We start from the raw sequence: 17,892 nt of genomic DNA, 5'->3' as shown, positions 1-17,892 counted from the left end.
TTAAAAATAGAACTACCATACGACCCAGCAATCCCACTACTGGGCATATACCCTGAGAAAACCATAATTCAGAAAGAGACATGTACTACAATGCTCATTGCAGCACTATTTACAATAGCCAGGACATGGAAGCAACCTAAGTGCCCATCATCGGATGAATGGATAAAGAAGATGTGGCACATATATACAATGGAATATTACTCAGCCATAAAATGGGACGAAATTGAGATATTTGTAGTGAGGTGGATGGACCTAGAGTCTGTCATACAGAGTGAAGTAAGTCAGAAAGAGAAAAGCAAACATCGTATGCTAACACATATATGTGCAATCTAAGGGAAAAAAAAGGTCATGAAGAATCTAGGGGTAAGACGGGAATAAAGACGCAGACCTACGAGAGAGTGGACTTGGAGGATATGGGAAGGGGGAAGGGTAAGCTGTGACAAAGTGAGAGAGTGGCATGGACATATATACACTACCAAACGTAAAATAGCTAGCTAGTGGGAAGCAGCCGCTTAGCACAGGGAGATCAGCTCGGTGGTTTGTGACCACCTAGAGGGGTGGGATAGGGAGGGTGGGAGGGAGGGAGACGCAATAGGGAAGAGATATGGGAACATATGTATATGTATAACTGATTCACTTTGTTATAAAGCAGAAACTAACACACCATTGTAAAGCAATTATACTCCAATAAAGATGTTAAAAAAAATAAAAATAAAATAGAGCTGGAGCAGCCATTCCAGACCGGGGTGGGGGGTGGCGGGAAAAAAGATGTGGCACATATATACAATGGAATATTACTCAGCCATAAACAGAAACGAAACTGAGTTATTTGTAGTAAGGTGGACGGACCTAGAGTCTGTCATACAGAGTGAAGTAAGTCAGAAAAACAAATACTGTATGCTAATGCGTATATATGGAATAAAAAAAAATGGTACTGATGAACCTAGTTGCACGGCAGGAATAAAGAGGCAGACGTAGAGAATGGACTTGAGGACGTGGGGTGGGAGGGCGAAGCTGGGGCGAAGTGAGAGCAGCATTGATATATACACACTACCGAATGTAAACAGTTGGCTGGTGCGAAGCAGCATCACAGCACAGGGAGATCGGCTCGGTGCCTTGAGATGACCTATCGGGTGGGATAGGGAGGATGGGAGGGAGGCTCAAGAGGGAGGGGATATGGGGACACGTGTATGCATATGGCTGATTCGCTTCGTTGTGCAACAGAAACTAACACGATATTGTGAAGCAATTATACTCCAATAAAGATTTAAAAAAAAACCTTGAGGGACTTCCCTTTTGGTCCAGTGGTTAAGAATCCGCCTTCCAATGCAGGGGACGCAGGTTCGATACCTGGTCGGGGAACTAAGATCCCACATGCCGCGGAGCAATTAAGGCTGCACACCGCAACTACTGAGCACGCGTGCTCCGGAGCCTGTGTGCCACAACTAGAGAGAAGCCCGCGTGCCGCAACTAAGACCCAACGCAGCCAAATAAATAAATTTTAAAAAAGAAAAAAAAAAAAAAACCCTGCCAAATAGAACGCATCAAACGAGAAATTAAAATGACCACAAACACGTGAAAACATACTCAGCATCACTAGACATGATACTTATTTGACTATCAAATTGACAAGGACTTATTTATTTATTGCCGGTGCTCTCAGGCTGCCAGGAAAATGCTTCTCCCACGCTGCCTTGTGTGCTTCCGAGGGCAGGGGCGCCCAAAGCTTCACACCTGGCACGAACTCTACCTGTAAGAACTGAGCCCAAGGCAGGTCTTGCGTCTGAACACACACCCGCGAGGAGGTTCACGGCAGCACGGCTGAAACGACGCTGACACCGAGCGAGTGAGTACAAGCTGCATGCAGTCGAGCCCCCCTCCCATATGACACAGTCATTAAAACATTTAGAAGAATATATGTAACAGATTAAAAGTCTAATTTATTAACTACAAAAGCTGATTATAAAATTATAATAATCGATCCTAATTTTGTAAAGGTGTTTTAAAGGAAAAAATAAATCCTTGAAAGGATTTACATCAAGTACTAATGCTGTCATCACCGAGAGGTAGGATTATGGGAGATTTAAATTTTCTTCTTTATACTTTAATGTGCTTTGTAGATTTTATGCTGTAGCATAAATGCTTTTATATCCAGGAAAGAAGAATGCATAATAAAATACATCGTATTTGGGGTAATTTTAAAAACCTTCTCACACATTTCAAAATGCAGAATTACAAACAGTCAAAAACTTTATTAACATAATGATATAAAAATTTTAGTGTGATATACAGAATTCCCAGAGAGTAATTTTAAAACATTTTAATGCTTCTTAAAATCTTAATTTACAAGACACCTTGTCTTACTGCCACCGACCTTTCAATACAAAAATTTTATAATATTTGTTTGTTATAAAACTACAACATACAAGGCTGGGTAGTTCTTCCCCTGCTGGCCATTCTGCTATAAGGAATGCCCATTAGTCAACACCTAGGACCTCTGTATGTCGAACAATAAATTACACAGATTATGTACACAATTACAAGAGGACTATTCAAACTCCAGTATGTTGTTACCCACCACGCTGCGGGCCAACGCCGCAGGCCGACAGCTACCGGGCGCAAGCCACCTGGAGCCGAATACGAGCCACACGTGAGAGCTGGCCCAGCGAGCCGGGCCTTTTTGGTGGAGAACGTAAAGTGGTAGAGAATTAGTAACAACTTTGTTAGGCACTGATCCAGGCGAATTCCAGAAAAGCCTGGTTGTTCTAGGAAGCATGCATGATTCATAAACTTTCCCACCCTCAGTCCCCGACAACTGGTAACATACTCTTCATTAGTGATACAAAAATACTCTGTCTTAGATTCGAGCTTCACTTCCAATTCTTAGAAGTAACTAAAGGATATCACGTTTTCTTCTTTGATTTAGACTTACTATAGTATTATACCACTCAGTCTGGTCAAGTTAGAATAAAATAACTGAACATGATTTGGCCAGATCTTACAGGCACACAACTCAAAACGCAACAGCAAGGGGCAAGGCTCTCCTGGGCTGGGCCCCTCGGCTGCACTGCCGGTGCTCAGCAGACATCACCGAGGACGGAAACCTCACCCCACCGGGGCTTCCACATCTGTTGACGTGGAATAAAAATAATAATTCAGTACACTTCCGTGCAGTGAGAAGACCTTCTACTGTGGTTATGAAAACAAGCACTTCAGTTGAAGAGCAAGAAATCAGAAACTTAGAAAGTGGTTTAAAACTCAATTTTGGTTTATCTTTCCAAAACAGAGCACCTCACCTGACGGCCCCAGATGGCCCCTGTCGAGTGTTAGTGACCACACAGGCAGACAGCCGTGCACACCTGTTTCAAGAGAGGAAGCATGTGCGTCCAGTGCCTGGTCCGGGGCCCAAAGGTGGGCAGGGCGGCCAGGCCAGGCTCACTCCTGTCCACCAGCCTTTCTGGGCTCCACGCTTTCCTGTGAATCAGAATCGAAACAGCTGTACTTGGGCCTCAAATTCCTCCTAGCATAAATTCTATATATGAACTCGTCATTTGAAGTGGGAAAAAACATTTGAATTTTTAAAATTGAGAACTGTATTTTCAGCCTAAAAAAGTGCAGACTCACACCTGCAGCTCCCGCAGCGCCCACACCAGGCCTCTTTCCCAGTCACCCCATCTGTTAAAATACTGACATTCATGCTTCTGTAAATGTCCTTGATAATAAAAAGATTTCTTTGAATAACTCAGGAAGTGGTTTTTAAAATGAGATGGACCTGTAAGAGCGTAGGAGGCAGGGCACCGTGCTCCCAGGGCCTGGGGTCCGCTCCCTGGGGGCTGCAGATGCTGCCGTGTTTTCACACATCCTAGCACCTCCGACACGCCCCGAGGCCCCTCTCAGGGCTGGGGTGTGAGCTGTGCTCACATGTTGTAGGCGACGTAGATAGGATCCAGCTGGTCGGCCAGGAAGCCGTCACGCAGGTGCATGCGCTGCTTCTCCCCGCGGGAGTTGATGGGGATGACACCTGGGTCCACGATGACCACCACGCCCACCACCAGGTGATGCTCCTCCAGCACCACATTCGTCACCAGGGCCACCAGGTCCAGTGCATCCTGTTCCAGTCCATCCAGCTCCACCACCACCACCAGCAGGTTGGTCCAGGTGAACACGGCACTGCAGGGAGAAGGCGGACCGTGTCACACGGGGTCGGGCACAGGCTCTGGGGGCTGGGAAAGGGCATCAGAAAGAGACCAGTGGAAAAAACCAAAGTAGGTTCAATGACGTCACCCTCCTGCTCAAGGTCAGTTACAACTCAAAGGCCAAGTTAAGTGTGTTTTACAGGAATATCTATTCTAATTAAAGTTCTCGCTAAGAATCAAGAATATGTGATGTCGAAAGCTGTACCTTTCCCAAGGCAAGCTCCCTAGAAAGTGAAGAAATCCTGAGTCTTAACCATTTAAATTAGGAAATTCATGTTAAAAGCAGAAGCATTTCAGGATAACCATGGAGCTCTCACGTTTTGCCTGTGCATTTGCGGACAGACTCTTAGCTTAAGACTGATTAGGAAGAGGAAAAACCAAGCAAACCCAAACAAGGGGTCTCTGGCCCGTGATCCCAAGAGCGTGTCTGGGGTCTGCTCCTGGAGAGGCAGGTGGCTGCCTCACCCGCATGGCCGAAGTGCCTGCCCTGGCCCCGGAGAGCTGGGTGACAGGCGCCCCAGGCCCTCACCACTCGGCGATGCTCCTGTGCGCCCGGACCACTGACGTCTCGATGTCGACGGGGTGATAGCGCATGCCCCTCAGCTCCAGCGTCTCGTCCAGAGACCCCACCACGTACAGCGCATCGTGTCGCTCTGTGGACAGCACAGTTCGCCCACCTCAGCACGGCACGCGGTGCCGATGGCTGGCGACTCAAACCTTGCCTGACAACAGCCTCCTGCCACGCTCGGCCCCCTGAGATTCAGAGAAGTTACGCCCATGTCTGAATATGTATTTAACAAAAACTTTTGCTATCTCTGGAAACGAAGCAGCAGCTACAGGGGCTCCCAAAAGTTCTGATGGCATCTGGCCAGCGTGCTGTGGCCAAGGGACTTTGAAAGCTTGGGGGGCCGTGTGGGGAGGGCCCAACAGATGGCTAGCGAGACGCGCCCACGGCTAAGCCTGGGGGGCCCACAGCCTCTGCCAGCAACCCCACATCCTCCACAGAGGCTGGGGTCCAAGACCAGTGAAGGAAAAAGAGTAATTTTCAGAGAAAACCGTGTCAGGGCACCTAGAGACACGAGCTCCTAGCGAGGGGTGAGGTGAGTCAGCGGGGGCCCCCAAGATGCCACCCGCATAGGGCTCAGGTGCCGGTATGGGGCTGCACAGGGACCCCTCACCTCCACTGGCGTCGGTGAGCTCTGTCCTTCGGAGGAATCCCAGGAAGCCAGTCCTTGCCCAAACGGTCTGGGTGTCTCCGAAACTCAGCCGGGCACTGAAGTGGTCGGCGTGGAGCCCCTCCTCCCCGTAGACCGTGTAGTACCCAGTGGCGCTGTGCGGGCTACTCACCCAGACCTGGGGGCCCAGGGGACGAGGGGGTCAGTCGCCACGGTGCCCAGCACAGTCTGTGCCGATTCACGGCAGCAACGCCACAGCACACGGGGGTGGGGCAGGGGCGGGGACGGGGCACTCGAACTAAGTTACAACAACAGGCATGGAAAGCAAGCGACTGTCCTCCTTCAAACGAACCGTTCCCCTCCTTGGACCCCGGAGAGACGCCTGTGGGACAGCGATGTACCGGGAGCAACCTGCACGTGCACACGCACACAGGGCCAGCGAGAGTCGGGGCGCAGACCCGCCCGCACGTGGGCTAACGGTGCCCAGAGCGTCACGGGCCCCCAGGGCACCCTTCTAAAGCCAGGGCCCTCCAGGACCCACAGGCGGCTCCCGACTGACTACCAGGCTCTAGGTATCCCCCAAAAGCAGGGTCCAAAAGAGGAGACAGCGTGGCCACATGGGTCCCGGCCTGGGGCAGACCTGCCAGAACTGTCTTGGGACCCACTGCTGCCCTAACAGGCCTGGGCCCAGCTGGCCAGGAAGGGGGTAGGGTTGGGGCGAGGCCCCAGGCAGAGCACACCCAGCCCTGGGACTAGGACACCTTTCCTGGCCGATGCGGCATGAGCCCCAGGTCCACCCATGCCCTTGTCCCAGCTGGTCAGGGGCCAGGCAGTGTGTGTGGACACCCGTGGGTGCTGCCCTCAGCAGTGCAGGATGCTGGCCCCCAGGCCCGGAACTGGGAGCTGAGACCATTCCCACCGAAACACACCAGCCTGGGCACCCAGGCTCCACCTGCTGTCCTGGCCACCAGGTACTGGGTCCCACCTGTCCCGTTACTCTAGACCAGGTGCTGTACGCAGGCATAACAAGGACCCCAGCACAGCCTGTGTCCTGGGGCAGTAAGGAACCCCCTGCCCCGTGTCCCCAGGATGGAGAAGACCATCCCTCTTAGCTATGGGGTCTGCCCCGTGCTGTCCCTCACTGGGGGCTGCAGGAACTTCTCTTCAAGGGACAGCTGTTTCCTCCATGGCTGCTGGCTCCTGCGAGGCTCCTTAAGCCACCCAGTGCCTGCAACTCAAGGTTTCCCTCTGCTAGTGGGGTAACAGGGTGGGGGGCTTCATCCCAAGGGCAGGACCCTGAAATCCTACCCAGGGACTGGGTCCAGGAGCACAAGCACTGTGGGGAAGGGTTCCCCAAAGCACGTGCGACCCCAAAGGTTCAGAACTCCCGAATCCGGGGCAGAACGGGGAGGAGGGTGAAGAGCAGGTCCGGGGCGCTGGGGCCCCGCCGCCTCACCTCGCCCAGGTGCGAGTCTCCAAGGGGCCCTCTGGTCTCGCTGTGGGCAATGATGACCTTCACTCCAGGGAGGATCTGCAAGGAGAACCGTGCTCCGGGTCAGAGGCAGCACGGCCCTCCTGACTCAAGTGCATCAAAACAACGTCCTTCGAAGCTGATCCAAAGGATGTGACACGTACACGGGGGTGATCAGGTTCAGAAGCCAACCTAAATCTACTTTGAATTTTATCAGGAGACATTTTAATAGAGAAAAATAAATTCTGAATCTTAGCAAAATCATCCAGTTCCTGAGAATGGACCCTATTTTGGACGGCAAGAGGGGTCGAGGGGGTCCTTCCCTGAGGCCCCTTGTGAGAGCTCACGAGTGCCGGGGGCCCACATGCCTCGGCTGTGTCCCCCCCTCACCCCGGCCCCCCTGAGCCCTCGGCTCTGGATGGAAACCTGGCCCCCAAGAGGCCTTCCTGCCCCCAGACTCAGAGTGGAGCAGCTGCTGAGCACGGGCTCCGGGCCCACCAGGGGCCGTGGAGAAGACTCCAGGGGAGTGTGCCCCGGGTCCAGGACCCCCGCTGGGACTGTGGGGCCTCACTGGGCTCAAGTCAGACCACCTGGCTGCTCCTGGACACCTGTTCTGTGTCCTCAGTTCCCCAGGTATAAAACGGGAGATGACAGTGGAGACCTGCAGGCAGTGGAGGAAGGGACGCGTGGTCACAGGAGGTCGCCGTGGCCGGCGCCAGACCCTCCTCTCCTCGTGCTGCCTCTACAGCCCTGGTGGGGCCGTTCTGTTTCCCCAGATGCTGCTGACCCTCCGACCCCTCCCCGTGTGGCCCACCCACCCACCCAAACCCTGAAGCCAGAGGTCTTTCCAGGACCCAGGTCTGTCAGCGCCAATTTATCATAACAGAGAAATACGGGGGGAAAGTCCATCAAAAACGGATGCAGAGCCATGTGTGATAGGAAACAAAAAGGCACCAGAAAGAATTAAGAATTGCGTTTGCAGAAAGGACAACGCGGACTGCACACAGGGCATTTCTGTGTGCGTGGGAAGGACAGGAAGGGAGCCCTGGCCTGTGTCCACACTCCCCTCCTCCAGGGTCTGTGCCTTCCTTCCCAGGCCCCACGCCTACCTGCCCACGAGAGCGCCCTTCTCTCCTCCTCCCCTCCCCACAGTGCAGTTCCCGCACGCAGGCCTCCCTGTGGCCCCAGGACCTTTACGCCAGCTGAGCCTTCTCCCCAGGTCTCTGCTCCTCCTCTGGGGCGGCCCCTGCTGGTGCACAGCCCCCGCCTGCTCCTCCCTCACATTCACCGCGGGCTCATCCTGCGCTGCCCGCGGGCACCTCCCTGTCTCCCTGGGGACAGCTGTGGCGTGCGCTCGGGCAAGTGCGAGCAGAGCAGGGGCTGTGCCGAGCCCTCCTCTGGTTGTGCAGCTGCAGAGGGAGGCCCAAGGCCGGGGCCGGGGCGCAGGCCTTCCCCCCACCATCACATTGTCTGACGGTTCCTGGGGGCCTTCTTCCTTCCTCTGAACCTCTCCTGCTTCTGAGAACTCCTGTTCTCCTGGCTCTATGTCTGCTGGCCCCTCACGGTGGCTCAAAGTTTTTCCCTGGGTGCCCTCAGGTGGTCTCACAGCCCCACCACCTGAGCCCACTCTGGGCCCCTGAGATTGCACCAGGCCTGGACTGCTTTCATGGTAAACTGCCACTGTGGTGGGGACCACTTCCTGGCTGTCACCTGGGCCATGGGCTGAGTTCTTCCAGGCCCCGGTGCGCTGCTCCAGGGCCGCCATGAAGGCAACAGGCGCCCCGTGGCCTCAAGACCCAGCAGTGTAGTTCCTTCTAGATCTCTGCACCTGAGGTCCTCCCTTTTGGGAACTGGAGCTCAGATGTAGACATAAAGACTTAGCAAGTGTGTGTGTGTGTGTGTGTGGTGTGTGTGTGTGTGGTGTGTGTGTGTGGTGTATGGTGTGTGGTGTATGGTGTGTGTGTGTGGTGTGTGGTGTGTGGTGTGTGTGTGTGGTGTGTGTGTGTGTGGTGTGTGTGTGGTGTGTGTGTGGTGTGTGTGTGTGGTGTGTGTGGTGTGTTGTGTGTGTGTGTGGTGTGTGTGGTGTGTGTGGGGGGTGTGTGTGTGTATGGTGTGTGTGTGGTGTGTGTGTGGTGTGTGTGTGGTGTGTTTGTGTGTGTGTGGGGTGTGTGTATGTGGTGTGTGTGGTGTGTGTGTGTGTGGTGTGTGTGTGTGGTGTGTGTGTGTGGTGTATGGTGTGTGTGTGTGGTGTGTGTGTGGTGTGTATGTGGTGTGTGTGGGGTGTGTGTGTGTGTGGTGTGTGTGTGTGGTGTGTGGTGTGTGTGTGTGTAGTGTGTGTGTGTGTGTGGTGGGTGGTGTGTGTGTGGTGTGTGGTGTGTGTGTGTGGTGTGTGTGGTGTGTGTGTGGGGTGTGTGGTGTGTGTGGTGTGTGTGCGGTGTGTGTGTGTGGGTGTGTGTGGGTGTGTGTGTTTGCAGCGAGGAGAGGCCTCTACGTCAGCCCAGCCCAGCCCGACCACAGGGGTCTGTGCTCATGGCGAGCACCTCCCAGGGACGATGCAAGCGTGGAGGCCCAGTCCCCTGCACTACCTTTCCAGACTCTGTCAGTGGCAGACTGTGCGGAGAACCCCGTTCCACCAAACGTACCCTAAAAATTAACAAGGGAAAAATTTCAGAATAAAATTTACTACACAGACAATAATCTCTAAAAAGGCAACTCACAAGGTAGTCAGAAATTGATTATCACTGCGACAGCCAGTCCGTTGACAACAGCCAAGCCTTTAGCCTTTTGATCAGGACCTTGCTGTGACCTTGGAGCAGTGACTTCGGGTGCGTGGCGCACCAAGCACTGCTCAGGGCAGGAGCTGGCTCTATGTCCTCGGGGGGCCCCTGGCCAGCTGGCCTCGCCCCCCGGGGAAGCTCCACCATGGTTTACCTCAAGCTGCATTTGAGGATCCAGAACTGGGATCCGGCTCCAAAGATGGGAGGGACCCCGACCCGCAGGTACACACCGTGGCCCCCGGGACATGTCTGCTGACATGATGCCTCTGTCCCGCCCAACGATGGGCTTACTTGTTTTCTACCCCATAAAAAGCCACGTGTCAAATGCTCGGTCACTCTTGGAAGGTCATTCCCTTCCTGGTCGTGGGAATGACTGATCAAGGGAGGACAGGGATGCAGGGGAGGCCCAGGCTGCCCGGGGGCCTGGGTGCTGTTACCTGTCATGGCGCAGTGCCCTCATGTCCACGTAGACGGTCGTGGGGTCCGGGCCGGCCGTGCCCTGCAAGGGGAGCAGCAGAGATACGTCCACTCGGGCCTCACACCGTGGTTTCCAGGGGCATCGCCTCCACACGGGTGCAGCTGGGGGACAGCTCCTCCGGCCCTGGGGGTGGGGTGGGGCCGGGAGGGCAGCTGCTCTGCTCCCAGCAAGAGTCTGCCTTCCTGCAAACATCTACAAGGCTTGGTACCATCGAGGGAAACCTCCAGTAACACTGAAGGAAGATGTCAAGTCAAACAGTTTCACATTTCAGTCCTGATAGCTCTATTCCCACTGGTCTCTAAGAAAACACTGCTATGGGTTTTGAGGCATTTCCACTGAGCCATGCTCGCTCCGACCTCATTCTCCTGAGGACTGAGCACAGCGAAGCCCCACCAGGGATTTGCCAGAATGACGTCCTCACTCTCTCTCCTCTCATCTGACAGCTGACGTTGGCCCTGATTACAGGACAGCACGTTCCTTTTCATTAGATAAGGAACATCAAGTTACACGGACACTCTGCCCCAGCATCATTCTCTGAAGATCCCAAAGCGACCTATGTCTGCCCTGGAATGAAAATGGAAATTTTTTCATTGAGACTAAACACAGCCCTTCCTCCAGAGGCAATTGATTAAAATGAAGGTTAAATGCTTCTGAAAATACTTTGTCTTAAATTCAGTTACAAAGGAGCTTTTGTAATATGTCAAATAACGTCCACTGTGAGCAGAAGAAACACGTATTTGTCTGGAGTTCATGAGAGGCCACATGAACTCATGGGAAGCACAGAGGCACCTCGAGGGCGAGGTCAAGGTCGTACCTGCTCAGCCAGCTTTCCCAGCCAGTTGGGCGGACAAAGGAGGCCAGCAGAGGGAGACAGGGAGGAGAAGCCACAGGAAACACAGAGAGCACAGGCACGTGAGAAACACAGCTGAGAGAGAGCAAAGTGCGTCACTGCATCTCAAAGTGCAAACCAAGAACGTCCCAGCAAGACTTCTGCTGCCCACGTGCTGATAAGCAACACAGATGCCATCGCGTTTCCAGGAAGGAGGGGCCGGGCTGCCAGACGTTGAGCAGACAGAAGGGCTGCGCTGACAGCCACCGACCCTGCGCCAGCAGCCGAGGTGCAGTCGCACTGTCTACAATGGGAGGACCTCACGAGGGACCACCCCGCTCCTCCTGCCACTCAGCAAGGGTCCAAGCGAGATGGTCAGCCGTCTCCATTGTGGAGAGGCTGTCGCAGGAACACCAGGACAACAGGATGCCCGCCTCTGCAGTCGAGACCCTCCCTGTGTCCGGCAGGCACCGGCCAGTACGGGCTTGAGGATGAGGAACTGTGGTTCCCCTGAGGCCTTTCCTCCCAACAACTCCTGAACGTGGGTGCGTGAGGCATGCAACGTGGTTTAGAAAGAAGTGGGACTGAGGTACTAGTAGGAATCTGGAGAACAGGCAGAGTCCCCTGCATTCAGCAGCAGTAAACAGCGCTGCACTGGAGTGAGCTGTTCTGAAACTTCATTTCCTTTTAATAAGTAAAATACCTTAATGTTCCAAAAAGGAATTCTGGGCAATATAAATTATCACACTGGTTAATGTTTCCATTTAAAATTGCTAGATGTCTTAAAAAACAATTAGGTTATTCTTGCTTTAGAATATTAATTGCATACCATATCCAACTTAGAAATTCTTCCAGATAATAGTCACTGGTCAAAAACATTTTGATTTTTTCAAATAAGTCTTTGTTCATCAAGAACAGAATATCTTTTAAAGTAAAATGCTCAGCTCTCAAAGCTAACGTGCTATTTGGAAAACGCAACATCAAAGGCTGGGAGGACCAGAAAGTACCCAAGGCCGACGGAGAAGCGCAGCGTGTGCACGTGGCGCCCAGCGGGAAACCCTGCCGCCTACCTGGAGGCAGATGGCCACGTTGACCCTGCAGCCAAACGTGGTGCTCACAGCGCGTGCAGGCAGACCCAGGTCCCTGAACAGCTTGGAGAAGGACTGTGTGAGCGCGATCCTGGGCCGCTCCTCGGCCACCACCATGCAGGTGCGCACGCACGACAGGTTCACGCCCTTCATCTGTGGGAGGAGTGGGCGCACACCGCCGGGTCTGAGCATAAAGGCCAAGCTGCTCGAGCCCCGCCTCCTCGGTTCTGTCTCCCCCGCTCCGCCCTCTCGGCTCCGGCCCCTGAGGCCCCGGAGACCGGGGGTGGGGCCCACCCTGCCCTGCGGCCGCCCCCCTCTCCTCCCAGGAAGTGCACCATGGGTGTGTGTCGGGGTGGGGAGCTCACAGCAGGGGGCGGGGCGCCCCGGGAGGGTTTTCGGCTGCTGGGAGAGGTCCGGGGCTCTCTCCAGGCCCGGACGGCACGCACCCTGAGCACCGCTGTCTGCGCGCCCAGGCCCCGGGCGCACATCTCCATCACCGAGTAGGAGCAGAAGGTGACACGGGCCTTGTACTGGCTGACAGCCCACAGCCACAGGGACACGTTGGTCTCCAGCTCCGGCGGGGGCACCAGCACCGACTGGTGTCCCGAGTAGACACTGCGACAGCGACAGGGGCGGGTCAGCACGCGTGTGGGCGCCTCTCCCCTCAAGGACACTGCCCTTCCCGGCAGAGCCCACCCTTTCTGCTCTGGCCGAGTGGGGCTTTCAGTAGAAAACTTGGGGGCGCAGGTCCCGCCACCAGCACTCAAGGATCCAGGGTCGCTGTCAGGGATGGGCCAGCCGGCAGGGACGGGGTTCTGCTTACAAAGATGGGTTCCTACTTCCCTGTTCTGGATGGAATTAGTAGTAACGGAGAGTGTGCACTTAATAAAAAGGCATTTTTACTCTTTTACTCAATTTCAGACCCGAACTCCAACCCACCAAACACCCACACAAACCAACCCACTCACACATGTATCCTCTGCTTGGTGGGCGTCAAAAATGTACCTTAGAAAGGGGACGTCTGAAGAAGCAATTCAGCTGGGGGTGGGGTAAGGAGTGGGGGGATTCTACCTGCACACTCACCCTCCACTCCCCTGCACACTCAGCTCCACTCCCCCGCACACCCACCCTCCACTCACCTGCACACTCACCCTCCACTTCCCTGCACATTCTATCTGCACACTCACCTGCACAGACACCACAGGGCAAAGCCGAGGCCACAGTAGGGGTCGAGGCAGATGGCGATCTGCCTGGAGGGGTACAGCTCACACTGCAGCTTGATGGAGCGGCACAGGGCGCTGGTGGCTGCGTGCGACATCTTAAGGGGTGAAAGGAAAGCTCTGCTCAGTGATGTGAGGGAAGAGGGAGGGCTGACGGCAGTGCCTGCTGCCCACAGCAGCCGGACACCTTCACTTCCCGAAAGGGTGGCTGGCCCCAATCCCACATACACCAATCAGTACCCAGGTACGGCACACTAGGAATCTTCTAGGCGAAAGTTCAGGGTAATAGAGACCTTTAGTGGAGCGTTTGGTGCCTGCTAATGTGACAGACTCATCCAAGTCGCCTGGTCCTCGAGGCCAGATAGTCATGAATCAAAGTTTAGACGTTACCATAAAACACTAAAATACGCATCACTCTCAGGCTAACCTAATCCTGGGGTATATTGGTATTTAACACAAACTTTAAGGAGCAAAACTGCTGCTTTAAGCTCTGGGAGGAGGAAGGGCCTGCACAGACCTGCAGCCAACACCCTTCTGCCCTTTGCCCGCCCACTGTGTCAGGGGCCGGAGTGGAGGGGAGCTCCAGCCAGAGGACCCACCTTCACACCCGCCAGGATCCCCGTGGTCGACACGCTGAAGTCCAAGTACGCGAGCATGTCTGGGGACGGGGGCCTGAAGATGCTGGCCACCTTCTTCTTGGGTATGTCATCTGTCGGTCAGGAGACATGGGTGGCGTGGATGCTAGCTCAGGTTCTCGTGGGGAGAGAGGAGACAGGACGCACCTGGGGAGCTGGGGAGCTCAGAGCAGAAGTCAGGCTGCGGGAGAGCAGGCCGCGTGTGCACGCAAGGAAGGTCACGTGGAACGGACCCTCGCGACCACGCCGAGCATGTGGGGATGGGGACAGGGGACGAGGTGGACACAGAGGGCTGGAGATGGGCCGAGAGAGCCCCACAGGAAAGCTCAGAGGAGCGGGGACTTGGCCAGGGTCCCAGAGCCTGTGATGGAGCCAGGATTACCGACATCTCTGTGCACAGTAAGTGCTAAGGATGGGCCCCCAGGGCTCTGGGTGCTTCATCGCGTTCCTTCAGGACCATGAGATGGGCACAGCACTGACCACGCACAGGTGGGCACAGGCGAGGCGAGGGCAGGGAGCGGGTGAGGTGAGGGGACTCCCCGGAGCCCATCTGCTCCCGGGCCCACCCCTGGGCACCCCGCCAGCCGCCCTGGACCAGCTCCCCGTGCCTGTTGCTGGTATCAGGCAGGTGGCCACTGACAACACGGTCCCTGACTTCCTCTCGTGGGCAGTGCCCTGGTGGGCAAGGACAGGCACCTATACCCACCAGGTGCGATGGGGAAGGAGGGACCCCTCTCTGCTTGCCAGCTGGCACCCATGTGGCCATGCACCTCGAGTTACCGATGGAGCCTGGAGGGTGCTGCTGGTTTGGGGTGTCTTGATGGTTGACCCAACAGGCCAAGGCAGAGGGGGCCCACAAGCATTTCCTGGGGCACGGGAGCACACACCCATGATGGGGACCCAGGACGGGTGTGTGTGTGCTGTGGGCACCGTCTATGTCCCCACAACTGCCAACTGCTGCGTGGGCATGAAAGGCAGCAAGGGGAGCTCGTCCACAGGCGCCGGGCCTTGGAAGGACCTCTGCTCCCCACCAGCCGCCCTCCGTTCTGCGCGCCCGGCTCTAGGCTCGAGCTGGTGGACATAGGCTGTCAGGCACCCAGCCGGCGAGCCTCCTGTTAGTAGCCTCTCACCATTTACTGAAGCTGCTAAGCTGCTCTTAGCCAACCTTTATGTTTACGTGGCGACAACGCAATCCCTACAACAAAGGAAGGAAAGGGGGCTGATCCTGGCGGGGCCAGCGAGCACACCAACGCAGCGAGGACGCGCACCTGTATCTAGAATGGTCGGCCAGGTCCTGACGTCCACGGCGGCCAGCGCTTCTTTGGACTTGAGCAGCCGCGTGATGGCCTGCGTCGTGAGTACGCACGCAGACTTGCTGACCTGCAGGGCACAGGGGTTGAAGGCACAAGTGAGACTCGGCGCCTGGGAGCGAACTGCACACGGGCCCACGGTCAGGTCCGCCCTGCTGGCCGTGGTGCCTGCCTACCTCCACAATCATCTTGACGGTGGGAAGTGTGGTGGCGAGGTTCTGGGGGTGCGGGGGCCGCACAGTGACGGGCACGCAGCCACAGTACAGGCAGCCGTAGAAGGCGGCAATGAGGTCCACCCCTGGGGAGACACATGGTCAGAGGGCGTCAGCGGGTCAAAGGCTGCTCTCCACGTCCAGGGCCATGGATCCACGAGAAAGACCAGGGGCCTCACCTGCTGTGCTTGAATAAAACCACCCTCCTCCACACTAACGGTGTGCACTGAACAGCGCTGTTACGGAGGGACAGAGAGCTACCCCGCTGCAGGTCACCCCCCGCCCAGACACGGGGAGGCCAGGAGGGGGGGGGGTGCAGTCACGGCCCAGAGGAGGCCATGGAGGGCGGGTGGGCGAGCTGCCCACCCCGGAAGCCCTGCACCTCTCGCGTGCATCTGCGCCCTGACATGGGGGGCCTGGCCACTTCTCCAGGGAGGCCCACACCCTGGGGATGGGCCAGGATGTCCCTGCCCCGCTCTCAACCCCGCGCCACAACGTGGGACCACTGGCTGCTCCTTCAACTCTTTCATGTGTTTCAAGTTCGGGGGGAACTGTACCACACTTAAAACCCATCTTCCCCTCTTGAACTCAGTCCGACTTGAGGACACCTGAGTCCCACACCCTGGAGACTCCTCCAGATGTTGTCCTCAAATCACACAAGGCACTGCCTGACAACATCTGGCTACCAGACACCAGTCTCAGGCTGTTTTGATTCCAGGGTCAAAATAAATACACAACGTTTAACCCAGCTCACGGGTTTCACCAGATTACAAGTTCACGATGCTCCATCAGGGCCAGGGGTACTCAGCACGGTCATCTTTACGGGCCTGAGCCCACCCACCAGGGACCACCCAGGAGACAGAGCCAGCAGGCAGGTCGACACGCGTGTGACCATCCTCACACCCAGCAGGGCCACTCTGCCCAACGTGCCACAAAGGTATCACCAAACTGAACACACAAAAGCACCATCAGCAACTCACTTCCACGAGCTCATGCAGCTCCTGCCGTCCCTGCGTGTGCATCTCCTCTTGTCCTGGCATCACCAGGCGAACATGCGGGGCAGCCCTGTCCCTGCCCGCACCCCACCTGCAGCTCCCAGAGAGTCACCCCAGGGCCACACACCCCTGTAAGGAGAAAGTCCTGGCCCCTCACAGTAAACCAGGGAATGCACAACACGTGCGCACGCGCGCACACACACACACCGGTGTGCATCTGCAAAACTTCAAGCAGGGTGGGATCTGCCCTCCAGCTATTCATTATACTCTCCACCTGCTGGTAAGGTTGTAAATTCAGGACTTTAACAAGCATTTTCCTTTATTCACTAAAAATGTTTTATAAACAGTGTCAAACATGCCCCAAAGAGAGAGAGGCATTGTGCCTCCTTCCGTCTTTTCTCCTATTCTCCTGTTACTTCAGCAACCCTCACCCCCAGCATGTCCTCACGCTGCACGCCTGCAGCTGCAACCCGGAGCCCCTGCATGGCCGTGGTCCTCCCAGGCTCTCCGCCGGGTGTGGATGGTGATGGCCGGGGCTCCCGAGCGGCTGTGTCCCTGGCCTCATCTCGGCCGGGGAGATGTCTGCCTCACACTGAGGCCAGGGAGACGAGAAGAGTGGGAGCTGCAATCAGTCCTGGAGAGAAATGACCGCACGTTCCCGGGACCGGAAAGAGCAGCGTAACTGTAACGCCAGTGGGAGCCCGAGGTGTCCGAGCCGCCACGCGTCCACGTCCAGAAACAGGCCGGGCCGCCAGCTCGCCCTGGCTGCCGGGCAGGGAGCCCTCCATGGCAGCGCCCTGGGAAGAGGCCCCCAGATCCCACAAGCAGAGAGAAAGTGCCCAGCACAAGTCGTGTCCTGCCAGACACACTGAAAAGAGACGGTACCCAAAACCTGAGCCAGGAGTTCCAGAAGCATGAAAAAGAGGGAGAAAAGGCAGTAACGAAAAAGAACAGTTTCCTGAGATGAAGATTAAGTGGGCAGGAAAGTGAGAGAGGACCTAGACCCAGGCGTTTCCCAGTAAAATTCCTGAACTAGAACCAACAAGCTTCCAGGCAAAACAACAACAGACTTATAAAAGGGGGAAAAAAGAAAATCACCTACAACCCTGGGGAAGCACCTACCACGCCAGAGAAACCTGTGATTCCTGTTCCAGCGAAGGCCCAGGCCGCCCAGGAAAAGGAAAGGGAAAGGTCTTCCGAGTGCCACCACCCGTGCGCCAGACGCAGGAGAAAAGCATCCCCTAACAGCCAAGCAGCAAACTCCCAGAGCCAGGACCCCAAGACAAGGCAGGAGAGGCAGAGCGGGCGCCGAGCGGGTGAGACGGGCTATAGGGGCCGCACTGGGCAGAGTGAGGGGATTCCACAGGAGCCAGGTGGCACCGGAGGGAGCCGGGAGGGCTGGGAGCCCCCAGGAGGCCCAGACATCCCGACTGGGGAGGCGCAGGCATCTTGTTCCCACAACTGTGGGTCTGATCAGAGAGCAGGGCAAGGGACGGAAACCGTTCA

General features: G+C 55.9%; 1 protein-coding gene across 17 annotated transcripts in view; it reads right to left on the bottom strand.

The window, feature by feature from the left end:
* Nucleotides 1–1,920: 1,920 nt before the first annotated feature.
* The window catches only part of DIP2A (disco interacting protein 2 homolog A), a 95,368-nt gene continuing 79,396 nt past the window's right edge, over nt 1,921–17,892 (bottom strand). For 10 of the 17 annotated variants that reach the window (XM_033418532.2, XM_033418544.2, XM_049710260.1 and 7 more), the window contains 12 exons: nt 15,356–15,477; nt 15,138–15,249; nt 13,834–13,943; nt 13,202–13,332; nt 12,380–12,629; nt 11,997–12,167; nt 10,057–10,118; nt 9,428–9,485; nt 6,828–6,902; nt 5,375–5,549; nt 4,726–4,849; nt 1,921–4,170 (listed from right to left, as the gene is read on the bottom strand). In XM_033418532.2, the coding sequence (XP_033274423.2) occupies nt 3,918–4,170; nt 4,726–4,849; nt 5,375–5,549; nt 6,828–6,902; nt 9,428–9,485; nt 10,057–10,118; nt 11,997–12,167; nt 12,380–12,629; nt 13,202–13,332; nt 13,834–13,943; nt 15,138–15,249; nt 15,356–15,477 (1,643 nt within the window). In that variant the 3' untranslated portion in view covers nt 1,921–3,917. Of the gene's footprint in view, nt 4,171–4,661; nt 4,850–5,374; nt 5,550–6,827; nt 6,903–9,427; nt 9,486–10,056; nt 10,119–10,295; nt 10,662–11,996; nt 12,168–12,379; nt 12,630–13,201; nt 13,333–13,833; nt 13,944–15,137; nt 15,250–15,355; nt 17,021–17,892 lie in introns of those variants that run through there. The other 7 variants (XM_033418535.2, XM_012539061.3, XR_004480541.2 and 4 more) reach the window with 6 other exon arrangements.

This window comes from Orcinus orca, chromosome 5 (assembly GCF_937001465.1).
Source record: "Orcinus orca chromosome 5, mOrcOrc1.1, whole genome shotgun sequence".
NCBI classification, from domain to species: domain Eukaryota; kingdom Metazoa; phylum Chordata; class Mammalia; order Artiodactyla; family Delphinidae; genus Orcinus; species Orcinus orca.
The sequence above is the reverse complement of the archived record's forward strand: the minus strand, read 5'-3'. Positions and strand labels throughout refer to the sequence as shown.